Genomic DNA, 15,540 nt, shown 5'->3' on the forward strand with positions numbered 1-15,540 from the left:
TTCACTGAGGAAGGAATGCAGCTAGGAAGTATTTACCGATAATTAGCCACTTTCCCTTCAATTTAAAACATCAGAACGTGGAAACGCAGGTTAAATCTCCCTGGAAAAAAAAAAAAAATTGAGCTGCTTAGATTATGTTGTGTTTTATGAAAGAGGAGTCACTTATTATTTCTGTTGTGCTGAGTTTGTACTTAACACATAGATGCAGGGTTCTGGGGGGTAGTTAGTGAAATCCTGCTCTTACTGTCTCTGCCTATAATCTCTAATTACAAGGATTTTTTGTTGAATTTGTGTATGTAAGGGCCCATTGTGTAAGAACCTGTGTTTTTTATACATTAAGTCATGTCTACTTTATTGTTATCACTGTAGCTTTTGCACAACACTGCCAAAAATGTATAATTTGCTTTAAAGACGGGGTATTATACAGAATCGACTTGACTACACTGATTGTGTTGTGATGGTGCTCTGAAGGGGCAGTGCGTAGCGTGGAAAGCAAAGTTAGAGGGGACTCAAGTATCAAAAGCGAAACTCAAAGTACTTAAAGTGAAACCGAGAAATTACGCAGACCCTAACCCTATGAACATTTAGACTAGAATATAGAAAAAAAAACTCAAATGCTTGTTTCTATGGATATGTCATTGCTACCTGAAATGTTCCACAGTATGACATTAAATAGCTCTACTGTATATTTATTAAATTACAGGTGGTTTTACAGCTCAAAAATATCTAAAAAACAGGCATTCTGACTGTGAGCGGTGTTGCCTCTCCACAAATCTGATGTGTAACTTGGTCTAGTTTGGTCTCCGTGAGAATAGAAAGGTTTAATACCATGCTGTGAAACATTCCAGACAAAGCAATAACATTTCCATGGAGAAAAGCATTCGACGGACAGTGCGCCAGAAAAGTTACACAATGCACCTTTAACCTATGACAAATTAAGCACATAATTTTAATAATTTGCCTTCTACAGGGACTTTTCAAGCAGAAGATGGGAGCCCAGAGCTGTGGAGCAAAGCCGCTGGACACACAGACAGAACGATCACTCTGCACCTGTCTCTCCACCTGCTCCTGGCCCCCTCCGCACCAGGGCCATGTCCGAAAACGACCTGCGCTTCGAGGCCCCCCACCACCGCTGGTCCCCCTCTCTCTCCGTTGCCAGCACTCAGACTCTGAGCGAACTGGACGAAGGAGTTAACCAGAACCTGAGAGAAAAAGCTGCAAAGAAGAAGGCCCCTCCTCCTCCCAGACCCCCGCCTCCCAAATGGGAACAGTTTCATAAAAGGAGAGCCTCGCATCACGCCATCTACTCCTCTCCTCAAACAGTGACAGGTAAGAGACAGTAGTTCAGTTCATAGAGGGTTTGTCCACTGATCTGAAGATTGGTGGTTCAACAAGCTCCCACAGATGTATATTGTTGTTGTGTGATAGGGCAAAAAACTTAACCCCCTCACCCCCAGTGTCTGTGTACAATAATATACGAATGGGTGAGTGCATTGAAGGTGGAAAAGTGCTGTATAAAAATGTGACCATTTACCATTCAAGAGAAAAAAAATGCATTATTCATTAGGGATACAACAACGGAAGAATGGAGATATCGTGATATCTCAGTGTTTCCGCTGCATTCATTTGTGTGTGTAATTGTAATTTAGAAAGATTATAAGATTAATCACTGAAATATGACATTTTAATTGGGCCTAGATAATGATTGAGTAATTATCCATCACAAGCTTACGTCACCCATGCTCTCACAATTCTCCATAAATATACAAAAACATGATACAAAACAAACAAACCTGATGTGGTGATTGTGTTTTGATAGTGCTCTGAAGGGTGGTGTGCCTAAATGCGCAGAGCAAATATAAGGGAGACTCATCAAAAACAAACTTAAGGTGTTAATAAGTTGTTGTCAGTGAATATAGCATTTTCAAAACACTAAAACCTAAAACATGATGATCTAAATTTGTTGTATTAGCAGTTAATACCCCATAGAAGTAAAATAAACTCTCCCGTAATTCTCTTCTATCTCAAAAGTTCTTGACTAATAACGTTCTTATATTTATTGTTCTACAGGAGCCTTCAGCAGCCAGTCTTCATTTGAACCAGAAACATCCAGACAGCGCTCCTATAGTCTGCCCCCTCGGAGAGAAGAACTCAGCTCCGCCACTACCACATGTTCAAAGTGCTCTTGTCACCAAAATCTACCCCAAGATCAAAATTTACCTCAAAGTTCAAGAAACAACCACCAATATCTATCCCAAGATCAAAATTTAGCCCTGAATTCAAGAAACAACCACCCAAATCTACCCCAGGACCAGCCAGTGCCTCAAAGTTTGCACCAAAATTTGACCGGCAACCATCAACGATTTCACCAGACTCAAGATATTCAGCGCTATAGCCAAGTCCCTCCCACTCAAGTTCAAAATTCTGTCTCCGCCAATCAGATTCAATCCTCTCATGAATTGTCCAATCATAGCCGGCCTTACCATCACATCCCAACCAATCAAATTCAAGCTCCTCGTGTGTTGCCGAGTTACAGACAGCTTCAGGAAGTCTCGCCAGCCAATCAGATTCAACCGTTGTCGGATTCCTCCAGTGAAATCCAACCATCTCATGTACAACATCTATCAGCCTATAAACAGCCCACCTACGTCCCACCGGCCAATCAGCTGCCTCCACTTCAGCTCTCGTCCAATCAGCTGCAAGAACCTCTCTTCAACATAGCGCCCCCTAGCCCCATGTTCTCGCGACGCGGCTTTAGGCCAGTTGCGCCGCCTCAGTGGAACAACAGGGGAAGTGCCAGTGACGAGATAGAAGAGTTTCCACCTCCTCCTCCACCTGTCGCGGATGACTTGGAAGACAGGTGTGTCAGATGCCCTTCCGTCCTCTTCTATCCCTGTGTCGGATGCCCTCCCTTCTTCCTGTATCCCTGTGTGTCAGCTAATATTTATGTAACTTATTAATAGAACACTTATTCCAATAATTCTGTCTATTATTTGTACTCGTGAAAGTTGTTTTTAAGTGTGTTTTTATTTTCTAGCAACAATAATTTGAATTTAATCATAATGTTTTTGGGGTTTTTTCAGTTTTTCCGACTCAGAGACCAACCTAAACCATGAGCAAATGACCACAACCCAACCATTGCACAGGCACGCAGCTGAATGGGAAAGAACTACATCTCCCAGGATTCACAGCGAGACCCCTCCTTCCCCTCCTCCCCCTCCTCCTCCTCCACCTCCTCCTGTTTTTCAGAATGGAAATCCAGAAACTCCTGTGTCTTTTAGCGTACAACAAAACCACAATTTGAAATCCGAATGTGAAACTTTTAACAATGTAAACGGCATGATCGAAGCAAAAAACATCGAAATCGAATCAGAGACGACTTTAAGTCCAGCTCAAAGTTTAGAGGCCGATTTGGAAGCGTTGCCATTGGAGACGGACATCGACGATTTCCAGGAGGAGGCACTTCCTGTGGTGAACGAGCCAATCGACAGCGAGCTCCCATGCTTGGCTCTCCCAGTGACGGTGCTGGAGACAGACTTGGACACTTTACCCGAGCACGAGGCCTCTCCTTTGGGTACAGCTCGGCCGGACAGCAGCCTCCTGGAAGAAGAGCTGGAGGTTCGGGAGGAGGGGAGCCTTGAGGAGATCTTCCCCCAGAGTAGTGAGGGTGAATCAGGCACGGAAAGCTGGAGAGAGGCCTCCCAAAGCACGGAGCACAACACCGACAGTCTGGACAGGTGAGGGATAGAGTTAACTCTTACCTTTTACCTTTAGTTCAGTAGAGATTGGCAATTCCAGGGCTGAAATTATCCAAATGATTCTAGTGAAGGTGTATGGAGTTTAAAAACTAAATATGCAAGATTTGTTTTTGTTTCATTGTGTGTGAATGAAACAAAACCCAACTCCACGTATATTTTTGATGAGGAAAAAACATCAGAAAATAGCGTGATATGAGCCTTTTAACAGCTCAACCTCCAAAAATTTAAAATAAATAATAATAACTAAAATCATGTTAAAAAATATTAAACTAATTCTCATGAAATATTCCCACGAGGCTGAATGTTCACCTTTAAGGGCCTTAGCTGACAAAAGGTTATAACTGTGTATGTGTGTTTTATCAGTCCTGGTTAGCTTTAGCATGTCTGTTTAGCCTCTGCCTGATCTGTATCCGTGCTGTGTTTTTGCTTGTTTAAACCCAGACCTTTAGCTTTAGCCTTTTGGTGTTTCTCACTGAACGATAACGACTGATTAATGTTTGAGTCATGGGTCTGTGTGGCCTCTCTGTTCTGCCCTGAGGTCAGACAAAAGCAAACAAGAAAATGATTCATGGTTTAGAAGAACTTTTAAAGGTTTTTACTAGTTTAGGTACATTTATAATTAATTACTAATCAAATATTATGATGATGAAATAAAGCCACAGTTTGCAACATGTGTTTTTTGTTTTGTTTATTGCACTGATAAACTTGTGTCCTTGAGTGGGCTTGCATCTCCACAAACCTGACTCTTGTTTGGCTTGGAGGGTGTACTCCATCTTATTTCCATGGAGATGTTGTTCCTATGACTACAATATGCGACACTACGGCTTAAAACTTATCCATATCCATAATGTTATCATATCATACCATAATGTTAATGCTACAATATCCATATAATGTTATGAAGTATAGTTTTAACTTTCCATGGAATTGTATAGGTGACGTGCTGTGCCTGCTTGTTTCCATGGAAACTGATTACTTTATTGTAATACTGTATTTTTTTGTTGTTTTCATATGCTCCGGTGATAATAATATTAATAGTATTAATAATATATTTTCTGTTGTTCCAGTGATATTTTTATTAATAATATAAATATTTTCTTTTGTTGGTAGGCGCTCTGGTACGAGCTCGAGCTGCTCATCTTATTACAGCACGTCCACAGCCAAAGCTCAGCTTCTGTCACAGATGAAGGACTTCACCGAGGAGAGAGAGAACCAGGACGAACTCATGTACAAGGTAAAACTCCAGCATACAACTAGTACACACCAAAGCAGAAACAGCCCGGCATATACGCAGGAATCACTTTTATTATTAGACAGTTTACACCAGTAATGTTATACACTCGTGTAATTACACTACGCAGCACTCAAATTGGATTGAAGTTACAGTTTTTCAGTGTCATCACACCGTCTTCATGATTTAGCAGGGGAAAGACAGGAAATAAGCATATGGTGTCAAAATAAAGTTCAGATGCAATTTCAAAGTCTCTAAAAACACTACAGTCGGGTAAACACCGAGCGTTGCATCCAGGAGCTTGGAGAATGACTGGGGATGAACTACGAAATACTTTATGATGTTGGAAAGAAACTTTATTTTTTACTTTCCTGTATGAAGGAAAATGTGTACTGTGAATAAAGCACTGTTTGTTCAGATGCAGACAGTACACAGTGGACTTATTTTGACCTCAAGAGATGCTTATAAAATATATCTGCACTGGGACAAGATGCATTTTGTCCAAATACATGGATGTACAAGTTTTAATCACGTTCTTGTTTGTGTTTCACAGAAGCAGCTGATGGAGAGTCTGAGGAAGAAGTTGGGAGTTTTGAGAGAGGCTCAGAGAGGACTTCAGGAGGACATCAGAGCCAATGCACAACTAGGAGAAGAGGTAAGACACAGGGAGTACAGCAAACGCCATGTAACTAGGGGGTATGAGGTTGAAATAAGGTGAAAACACATCATGACAGATCAAGTGTGGGGAATGCTGTTAGGCAGTTGATTTCCCATGATTCTTATCAACAATGTGTTTGAGGTACAGGTAGCCCTGTTAGTTACTTCTCTTTTAGTTATTATCGTGGACAAATGGACATAGCTCACCCACTAGCTGCTGTGTTGCACATAGGAGGTGAACATGGGCATGTTTCCAGCTCCATCATCTTCCGCTTTGTGTTAAGAAACTGTCACCCCTTTCCCTGTAATTGCTGCTCTGAGCCTCATCATTTTGGTCTTAAAATTTTCATATTTACCCGGGGTTTTATTTTGCCAATTTGTCCGTTAATCAATTGCTATTCCTAATATGGAACTGGCTCCAAATTCGCCCCTATAACCACTCATGAGCTTCATTTGACTGGAGCCGAATGCTATGGGTGACGTCACACTCACTCACTTAGTCCACTTCTTTATAGTCTATGGTTATTACATGTGAAAATGCTATGTAAAAATGAATGCATTATATTTTACAGCGTCAAATTATTTCTTATTTAGCAGCTTTTACCATAATTCATTCAAGAGCATTTGTCATTATAATAGTGAATTAAAATCAGTTATAGACCCGAATATAATGTAACAAATGTAATAAATGCCTTTGTGTGTCCAGGTGGAGGCAATGGTGGTGTCAGTGTGTAAACCCAATGAGGTGGATAAGTTCAGGATGTTCATCGGAGACTTGGACAAAGTGGTCAGTCTGATGCTGTCTCTGTCTGGACGCCTGCTCAGAGTGGAGACAACTCTGGACACGCTGGACTCCCAGAGTGACCACGAGGAGAGGGTGAGAATCCTCTGCATCTCTCAGAATCCTCTGAAGAGGGTCACTCTTCTCTGCAGTTTCTGCTCTGTCTGACCCTTCTCTGCTCCTCTGACCTTCTTCTCTGCTCCTCTGCTCCACCTGACCTTCTTCTCTGTGTCTCTGGTGAATAGCTCCCCCTACAGGAGAAGAAACGTCAGCTCATGCGTCAGTTGTCAGAGGCTCAGGACTTAAAGGAGCATGTGGATCGCAGAGAGCAGGCTGTGAGCCGAGTCCTAGGGCGCTGTCTGAGCCCGGAGCAGCACAGAGACTACAGGTGAGCCAAGATATGAATGAATATCAGATTTAAGGAACTGTATTCACTCTTACTGTTTAAACAAAGTTCTATAATCACAACTGAGCCTGTGTTCCCAGAGCCTTAACCTACAGATAGAGGACACATCCAAGTTTGTCTCATTCTGATTATATGGATAGATTGTGGCTCATGTGAAAGCTCAAAACCTCCAGAATTTTCTCACTGAACTGTAGAGGTTGCACTAGCACTGATTCATGGTTGGCTGTAGGTGCTGTTATTTAGGGAGTGACCATTCAGATCAGAGAGAGACATTTTAGGTTTAAACACACTGGATTTCATTACTGAAACTGGCAACCCAAATGAGAGACTCATGTGAGACTCATTTCTGATTGGATAATCGTTCTCACCCAAAACGATTTGACGAAATGAATGGGCCATCATGTCCAATGTTTTTTATTATTAAGAATGAATCAGCAGTACATTTGTTATCAGTAAAAGCTGTATTGGATTTGGGGAGGTAACATGTTTAAAATTTACATACAGTTCTTTCACAGCAGAGGTTTTCTATAATTATATCTCATTCAATCCATGTTATAAAGTTAATAATCAGAAAATGGAGTAATATGGGCTCTTTAATTTAATTATAGTCTAGATCGAGATTCATGTCTTCAGGTCTTTTTATTGAAGAGGTCTACAGCCAATCCTGGGAGAAAAAAAAGGACTTTTTTGTGTTAAATAAAATAATAATGAACACTAAATAAAAGCTAAATAATGTTACTCTGTGTGTTCTGTCCACAGTCACTTTGTGAAGATGAAGGCAGCTCTCCTGGTGGAGCAGAGGCAGCTGGAGGATAAGATCCGTTTGGGAGAGGAGCAGCTCCGAGGGCTCAGGGAGAGTCTGGGTCTGGGGATGGGGGCGGGGTTTGGGTTAGCGATGGGCTACGGGCAGTACTGACGCCTGCAGCCAGGGGGCGACTCCTACACCGCACTGAGAGATAGAACCAGGGCAAAATAACACAGTGGTTCACCAGCTTTTCACACAAAAGATTTGACTTTTCTTTTACCATCACATCTAAACCAGGTCTATAACCGGACTATTCCAAGTCTAATGTAGGACAAAACCAGGTCTAAAAGTGGACTACGTCATTTCTGCTGTCCAAGTACCACAGAGCTTGCTTACCACAGTTTGAGAAACATTAAACTGATGTATTTGACTAAGATGTCTGCAATAAATGAATAAAGAAGGTCCAAACATAATATCTCATCTCACATTAAACAAAAACTGGCACAAAGTTTGTCTTGTATGCCACCTAAACTCCGCCCACAACCACATTTCAAACACAGCTGCTAACCCGGGAAGTACCTGGAGGACTAAAGAAGAGAAAGAGAGGAGAAGGAGCAGGGTCTGGAGGTATAACAAACTGTGTGATTGGTTGGAACAGGTATCCACATTTTAAACTCCGCCCCCTGCAGAAAAATGGACAGAATGATCTGGAAATAAGAGTGAACTTTTCTACTGAGGAGGAGCTGACGACACGAAGAATGACATTTTTACACTGATGGGAACTTCAGAAGGACTTTTACTCAGACTTGACATCTTAGTGGCCAAAACAACTTATTTTTGATCGTATTTAAAGTGTATAGTCAAAATGACTCTGAATATTCACTGATCTTTAAAGCCACAATATGTAACTTTTTCATTTTGTTGACACAAACGCAGGACCAGGAATAGAACAGAACATCAAAACTAAACCAGGACTATACCAATATGTAACTTTTTTGCCAAAAAAATACATTAAAATGTTTTTTTAATTTTTGTGTGTATTGCACTGACAAATTTCTTGTACCCTTATTCTGAGTGGGCTTGCATCTCCACAAACCTGACTCTTATTATCTGGGGAAGGGCCACTTCCTGCTGTTTTCCATGGAATTTCAGTTTCTTTGCCTGTAGTCTTCCACAGTAAGACAAAAAAGGTATCTATCTCTATGGAGAATGTTCTGGAGTATGACTCGTTTTCCATGGAATTATGCAGGTGACTCACAACTGCCGGGAAATTACATACTGTGGCTTTAATATTTGAAGTTTTACATATAAAACGATGACTAGTTCAATGATGCCCAGTGCTGAGAATTTTTTTCCTGCGAAACTCTAAATATGTCTTAAAACCTTTATCACTGTAGCTGATTCTTGTATTCACCACATTTACATTGCCAAAGACACTACTCGCTTTGTTGTTGTTTTTTTAATCGCTGCTTAAATATTTTGGTGCTTCATTTTCAGTTTTTACATTTTTTTGAAGTTGTATTAACCGATATTTTTGCTTTATTTGTATTTTATGAATGTTGCGGGACGACAAGCCTGCCTCTGTTTCCACATTTGACTCAAACATTATTTTCTGATTGTTTTTAAACGTTACTGTAACTGCTCGAGTGGAGTTTGACACTTCACACTTTTGTACAAACTTGTGTTGTATTTTTGAATTGTACATCCCTTTGTGTATATTTGAAAAGACTAGATTTGAATGTAAAAATATGACAAAAAGTACCAGAATGATTGCATTTATTGTATATTTTGACAAGGACCTAATGTTGATCTGAAATTTGCTGAAAACTGTTAAAAATTTTTCCAAATAAGTTCAGATTTGCAAAAAGTTTTGGGATCTTATACGTTCCCAATTGGTTAAATTTTCTCTCTAAAAATTACAGATATGTTTTATATTTTTGGTATTATTTGGTTGTACATTTATTTGTAGAGAATTGACCATTGCAAAATTATGTAGACCAAATAAATATTGTCAGTTGACCTAAAGCTGCACTATGTAACTTTTCTGGTGGAGATATTGCTCAAAAACATCAAAAACCTCCCTGAAGTTCTGTTTCATTCACACGTGTTTAACACACAAACCCTGCATATTTAAACTGAGATCTTATCTTCGCAAACAGACAACGCATCACACTGTTTCACCTTGTGATGTGATGTGGTAAAACAGAGCATGCTCCACTGTGTTTTTAAATTCCATAACCCTTCAGTATACAATCATTAAGATGATTTCAGCCCTGGAATTGCCAGTTTCTACTGAACCAAAGGTAAAAGGAGCTGTTAACTTAAAAACTACCACTTCATGACATCACAAGGGTGAACGGGCTGATAATAGATGATACTTAAACATGTAAATGAACCAAAACACAACTCCCAAGTTTTTGATGAGGTGACATTATAACATGGATTAAGCTCAGAAAAATCCATTTTGTGTAATTTAGGACCTTTAAATATTGTTGGACCTGGCCCTTTTTGCATTTTAAAGAAGAATTTTAAAGAAAAAAATGTTTAAATTCCAGTTCTTGTAATTTTATCAAAATACTAAAGACTCGTCCATATCTTGTTGTTTAATTTGTACATATTTTTATTGAATTTTCACCAAACTGGCAGAACTGAAGTTGCTCGAAAGTGAAATTGTTAAGTAAGTTTGATGTTGTTTTGTAAAATGACTTCCTTTTTTATAACTGCAAAAAATGTGTACAGAGAAAAAAAAAAACATAAATGATAATAATAGTATTTTAAACAAGCCTGAAGTGTCTTGTGGTGATTTTTTTTTGGTTTTGGAGCACGGTGCGTTTGAATTGAATAAATGACGACTGGAAAGAAAAATTAAGTTAAAATGGTTTTCTGCAGGAAGGGGGTTATGGATTTTGTTTACATTTCACTTCACATTTTGTTACACACACACACACACACACACACACACATCAAAACTGAGGCTAGACCAGGACTAAATTATGAATGAACCCAAGAGCTAAACTAGGATTAAACCAGGACTTGTCCAGGATTAGACTAAGACAAAACCAAGGCTAGACAAGGACTAAACCAGAAATTAACCAAGACTGGACCAAAACCGAACCAAGTCTACATCAGGACTAAACCAAGACCTAAACCAGGACTAGACCAGGAATAAACTAGGACTAAACCAGGACTAGACCAAGACTAAACCTAAGTCAGGACTAGAATAGGACCAAACCAAGTCTAAGTCACAACATAACTAGGACTAAACCATGACTAGATCAGGATTAAACCAAAAAAAGTCCAATTTCATTCATAAAACCTCTGTGTAACGTTCTGTGATTTTCTGTGAATTTCACTTGACTCGATTCGTTTGGGTCATGGTTTGAGTAAAAGAGTGCATACATGTGGTGTCAGGAGAGACAGAGCACAGGGAGGACAAGATGATGATGTAGAGGGAGAGAGAAAGAGGGAGGAGAGGAAGAGGAGAGGGGATTTGAGCAAGAAAAAGAGAATAAAGAGAGGGAATGAGGGAGACAGAGACACAGGGAGGAGTGAACAAGAAAGAGGAGAAAATGAGGAGAGATGAAACTGGGAGGACAGGCAGATGAAGAGAATGGGAAAAGAAAGAGGAGAGATGGAACGCAGGGAGGACAGGCAGATAAAGAGGAGAGGGGATAAAAATGTGTTTTCTTCAAGTCAAATGAAGATACAGCAAACAAGAAGGAGAAAGAGAAAGGGAGAGAAAGATTGAAAGAGAGAAGAGGAAGGGGGAAAGAGGGAAGAGAGAGTGTTAGGTTTATCTAGACATTCAAAACAAGAAGAAAGACAAGAGATTAATTAAGTTTTTCTCATGAGGAGAACGGGCAGAGAGTGGCATCAAGAGCAACAGTCTCCACACGTTCTGATGACTCAAGGCCGCTCTCCTCCTTTTATTTCATTAGGAGGCCCTAGTTACAGACACATGATTCTCAAAGGGAAGGGGGATAAGCAAAGACATAATGCAGGTTCAAAACACATAAACATGATTAACAATCAGGAGGTGCCGTAGGTATAGACAGACACCATCATAACTCTTGCATGTGTGACAGTGGGGGTTGGTTTCACGTGAGGAATCATCTCAAGGTTCACAAGAACGATAGGTCACTGCACACAGATGTTAAACACAGAGAGGTTATTCACATTCATACAAATGATTGGTACATTCTAAATCAAAGAATTGTAGTACATAAATGGTTAACTCATAGGTCTAGATTAACACACAAGCATTTAGCAAATATGGGATAATAGAATTATTCTGACAGAGAGAAATAGGAGGAGGGAGAGGGAGCGAGAGGAAGAGAGAGAGTTAGTGGAAGGGTTGGAAAGAAAACTGATGTGGAGGGAAAGTCCCATAATGAATCAAAGCTGCTCAAAGAGGACTAACCTGCAGTCCCAAATATGTCCAGCAGATGAAGGTGTTGGGTTGGTAATGCAACGCGCTTATTCATTTAAAACAGTATTTTTCTATTTATTTTCAGCCACCGCCATAGACTGTATAAAGGTTAAATAAAAAGGACACTCTGTAATCACGACACACTTTTTTGGTTGGAAAAATTCCGCGGCATTCATTGATAAAAAATAATACCAAATCACCCCTTAAAAAAACAAAAACGTAGCATAGTGTAGCGAATGTTTTCCATGCAACTATGTCTGGTTATTTAAACTTAGCAATGGTGACTGCTTTGCTTTTTTAGAAACTGAAATTGCAAAATGATCCAAAATGGTAAATTATAAAATCCATAAAACAAAGAATGTGTGGGTCTGTTTACTCATGTGGTGTTTTTTTCCCCTCAAGGCCCATGTGGCAGTTCCTTAACGCAAACTATTGTTCCGAACACACAAAAAAACACTGCATCTTTGTTTCAAAAGCATATTTCGTAAACAAAGCAATTTCCACGTGCTGCACAATAGAGATAAAAATACTATGGAAATATAAAATAAAGTTTTGTTTATCTCTGCTAGTCCTCATTAAGGCAATAAAAAGTAAACTCAAATAAGAGTTACAAAAAGTTAAAACCATAAAAACAAAACAAACAAACAAAAAGACACAGAAGACCACACAAGACACAAGGACCACTTAAGATGAGAGATGGTTGTTGTTGTTGTTGTTGTTTTTGTCATTTTTGGGGTTTAAGAGGGGCCTTTTTCCTATGGTTTGTCTGATTTAAGACCTAGTTCAGCCCTAAATTTGTCCACTCCGGTTCCTTAAAATATACTTCATTCCTGTTTTCTGCAATAAATTTTTTTATCATAAAAAAAAAACCCCGAAAAAAAAACCCCTCAAATCCATTCATGGAGTCATGAATCAGATAATGCCGTAACTTAGACGGTCAGTCTTTTGGTGACACATATTCTGTAGTTATTGGGGTTACTATGATCCCAGACCAGACACGTCGAACTGCTCCACTGACCTAGATTAGGACCAGATGAGAGACGAGAGCTCGAAAATCGACTACATTTCCTGACAAACAGACGGTAATGTCAAATAACAGCAATTAGCTCTATAAAACCGGATGTTCAATTAACGAACAATATAAAACAAGTTTTATTCAAAAGTATAACTGAGCCTATTTACGTTTTATAACACTTTGCTTACTTATACACCTTTGGCTTATCAATATTTTTGGCGGTAAGATGCAAATAATGTGTGAAATACCAAAAATTGTTAATATATTTTTATTTTTTGTCCAAACCGGAAGTTGTTAGCTTTACCGTAATGCTAACTTGATGTTTACACTTTTACTCATCAAAAAACAGCAAAGCACGGCCAAATTAGCAACAATTTTACATCGTATTGGATTTAATCAGACTTTTCCGTGTGTTCCGAGATGTTTAAAACGGTTAACAATGTTTTAAAAGTGGTATTTTATTGTTCGTAGCATGACGCAGGATTTGTCTGTGTTGACATAAGCAGCCTTCGTTAAAACGCGACTAAATCCGAGTCACAAGACGTTTTCCGACTGAAGAGGACGTCTATTTATCCCGTTTCCTCGTCTCGTGGGTAAACCAAGCATTAAACCTTTTTAACTGAAAACCTATCGTAAATAATGTGTTTTTCGGTCTTGTGAACTTGTTTGCTACGTGATTACAATGCAACTACTGGCTAATTACGTTAATGCGCAAACTTGGGTTGGCTCGCTCAGTTGTATCATCGTTTTCCTCCGTGTGTAGCCGTAAATAGGAAAAGAAGACGATTACAAAATGAGCGGAAACAGTCGTAAAAACTTCCTTGTAATGTCAGACAAGCTGTCATTTACGCGAGATGGCGATTTGGTCTCTAGCTTCCTAAGAAATTTTGTGAAATACTCAAGCTATGTTCCGAAAATTACGCGCGGCGCAAGGAGGTAGCGTTTTACAGGGAGGACCGTGCATTTACGACCCGATTAATGATTGATTTTTATGTTGTTTTGTCATTCGTAGGCGCCGCTGGAGGGATGGAGACGGACTTTGAGAGGCTTCACCCGAGCAGTTGTGAGGAAGACGATGATGACGAGATGGTGGATATAGCCGGGGCCACGCTCGACTTTTCATCCACGGACGATGTGCCTCCTCTGGGCGCAGGTAAGGGGCTCACACCGCTGTCTGTCTGGAGCTTTGGTTTGCAGTGACAGTGCAGAAATTTGAATAATGTTTATTTAAAGTATTGCCACCAGTAAAATACATGTTGTTAAGTACAAGTAACTACTATGAACTTTCATGTGTCTCATAGTAATAAAAATCTGTAGTTTATAATTTAATACCATCGTTTATTGTTTGAATAAGTATAATAAAAATCTAGTTAAGGCACTCCTAAGACTTAGTGATAAGACTCAATAAAACTTGTCTGTATTTTGAAGTTTTTTACTGTCCTACTTCTGTGGGGCAGGATGGTGGCACAGTGATTAGCACTATTGCCTCACAGCAAGAAGGTCCTGGGTTTGACTTAAGGGCAGCATAGGGCCTTTTGTGTGGAGTTTGCATGTTCTGCCTATGCCTGTGTAGGTTTCCTTTGGATACTTTGGTTTCCCCTATCATGACAACACTGCTGCTGCTTCTACTACTATTGCCACTTCTGTTACTACTGCTGCTATTACAGCTACTACTACTATCAGCATGTCAATTTACTAAATATAGTCTACTACCTCTTAAGAGTAGTTTGGGTCTTTTCTATAAGCATAAGCGTTTTATGGTGGCATAAGCAATCTATATTTGAATAATATTATTTAGTAAAGTTTTTAGACTAAAAATGCACAAATAAATAATTTATAGTTATTTCTGTATGGTTTTGACAATACTAGAAGCATAAAGTATAATTTGTATCACCATTTTTAGACTATGAGAAACACTGAGCCTTCTTGTTGCTGCTTATTGCAATGTCTTTATCCAATACAATTTGAATTACAAGTGAGTTAGAGGAGTATGGAATTGTAATTTTGGTTCATGGTGACTCTTTGGTGCTTTTTTTTTAGCATAAATCTTTAAAACTTTTTAGTTTGAAATGTCTGGACTTTTGGCTTTTTTATATGCAAATTAATTTAAACCTCTAAGAATGGATGACTTATAGCATTTAAAAAGTATTAGTATTTTTGTGAGTAACTACTGTCTCTTGTTTGTACGAACCAGTTAAAGAGAGTAGATTTGAACTTTGTGTTTTCAGTAACAGCTTTGGTCACATGGTTTGACTTAGTCAGGGTCAGATGTGTAATCACTTATCTCTGCTTTAAGTTACTCATTGACACCATTTTATTTTGACTAATAATTTTATTTAGATTCTAAGAATCTATATAAGACAAAAGCATAAAAGGAGAAGTTAGTGAGTGAGTTATCTTAGGATTTTGTGTTTATGGTATTCATATGTAAAAAGATTAAAGGTCCTATATTACACAAAATGCATTCCTGTGAGATTTAAGACAGGTTATAATACTGTTACCTCATCAACAACATACC

General features: G+C 39.1%; 2 protein-coding genes across 4 annotated transcripts in view; both read left to right on the forward strand.

Moving 5' to 3' along the window:
* The first annotated feature begins 952 nt into the window (after window positions 1-952).
* Window positions 953-10,367, forward strand: LOC110158295 (protein Shroom4). The gene is made up of 8 exons (XM_020922750.2): window positions 953-1,329; window positions 2,071-2,860; window positions 3,084-3,737; window positions 4,869-4,992; window positions 5,543-5,644; window positions 6,353-6,523; window positions 6,673-6,815; window positions 7,593-10,367. The coding sequence occupies exons 1-8, from the start codon at window positions 1,092-1,094 to the stop codon at window positions 7,747-7,749; spliced, it is 2,379 nt and encodes a 792-aa protein (XP_020778409.2). The 5' UTR covers window positions 953-1,091; the 3' UTR covers window positions 7,750-10,367.
* A 2,985-nt stretch (window positions 10,368-13,352) lies between these two features.
* Window positions 13,353-15,540, forward strand: part of clcn5b (chloride channel, voltage-sensitive 5b) — a 33,926-nt gene continuing 31,738 nt past the window's right edge. Inside the window, exons 1-2 of one of the 3 annotated variants that reach the window (XM_020922726.2) lie at window positions 13,353-13,615; window positions 14,035-14,175. In XM_020922726.2, coding sequence (XP_020778385.1) covers window positions 14,049-14,175 — 127 coding nt within the window. In that variant the 5' untranslated portion in view covers window positions 13,353-13,615; window positions 14,035-14,048. Of the gene's footprint in view, window positions 13,616-13,708; window positions 13,959-14,034; window positions 14,176-15,540 lie in introns of those variants that run through there. The other 2 variants (XM_020922727.2, XM_020922725.2) reach the window with 2 other exon arrangements.

The sequence above is a fragment of the Boleophthalmus pectinirostris genome, unplaced genomic scaffold (assembly GCF_026225935.1).
Source record: "Boleophthalmus pectinirostris isolate CB_2022bp ecotype Guang Dong unplaced genomic scaffold, ASM2622593v1 HiC_scaffold_20, whole genome shotgun sequence".
NCBI lineage: Eukaryota > Metazoa > Chordata > Actinopteri > Gobiiformes > Gobiidae > Boleophthalmus > Boleophthalmus pectinirostris.

What these genes read in the sequence shown, in the direction of transcription:
- LOC110158295 (XM_020922750.2), top strand. Translation starts at nt 1,092, where the DNA reads ATGTCCGAAAACGACCTGCGCTTCGAGGCCCCCCACCACCGCTGGTCC. An exon ending in CTCTCCTCAAACAGTGACAG is followed by an intron (nt 1,330 to 2,070) that starts GTAAGAGACAGT and finishes ATTGTTCTACAG; the next exon opens with GAGCCTTCAGCAGCCAGTCT. An exon ending in AGGACGAACTCATGTACAAG is followed by an intron (nt 4,993 to 5,542) that starts GTAAAACTCCAG and finishes TGTGTTTCACAG; the next exon opens with AAGCAGCTGATGGAGAGTCT.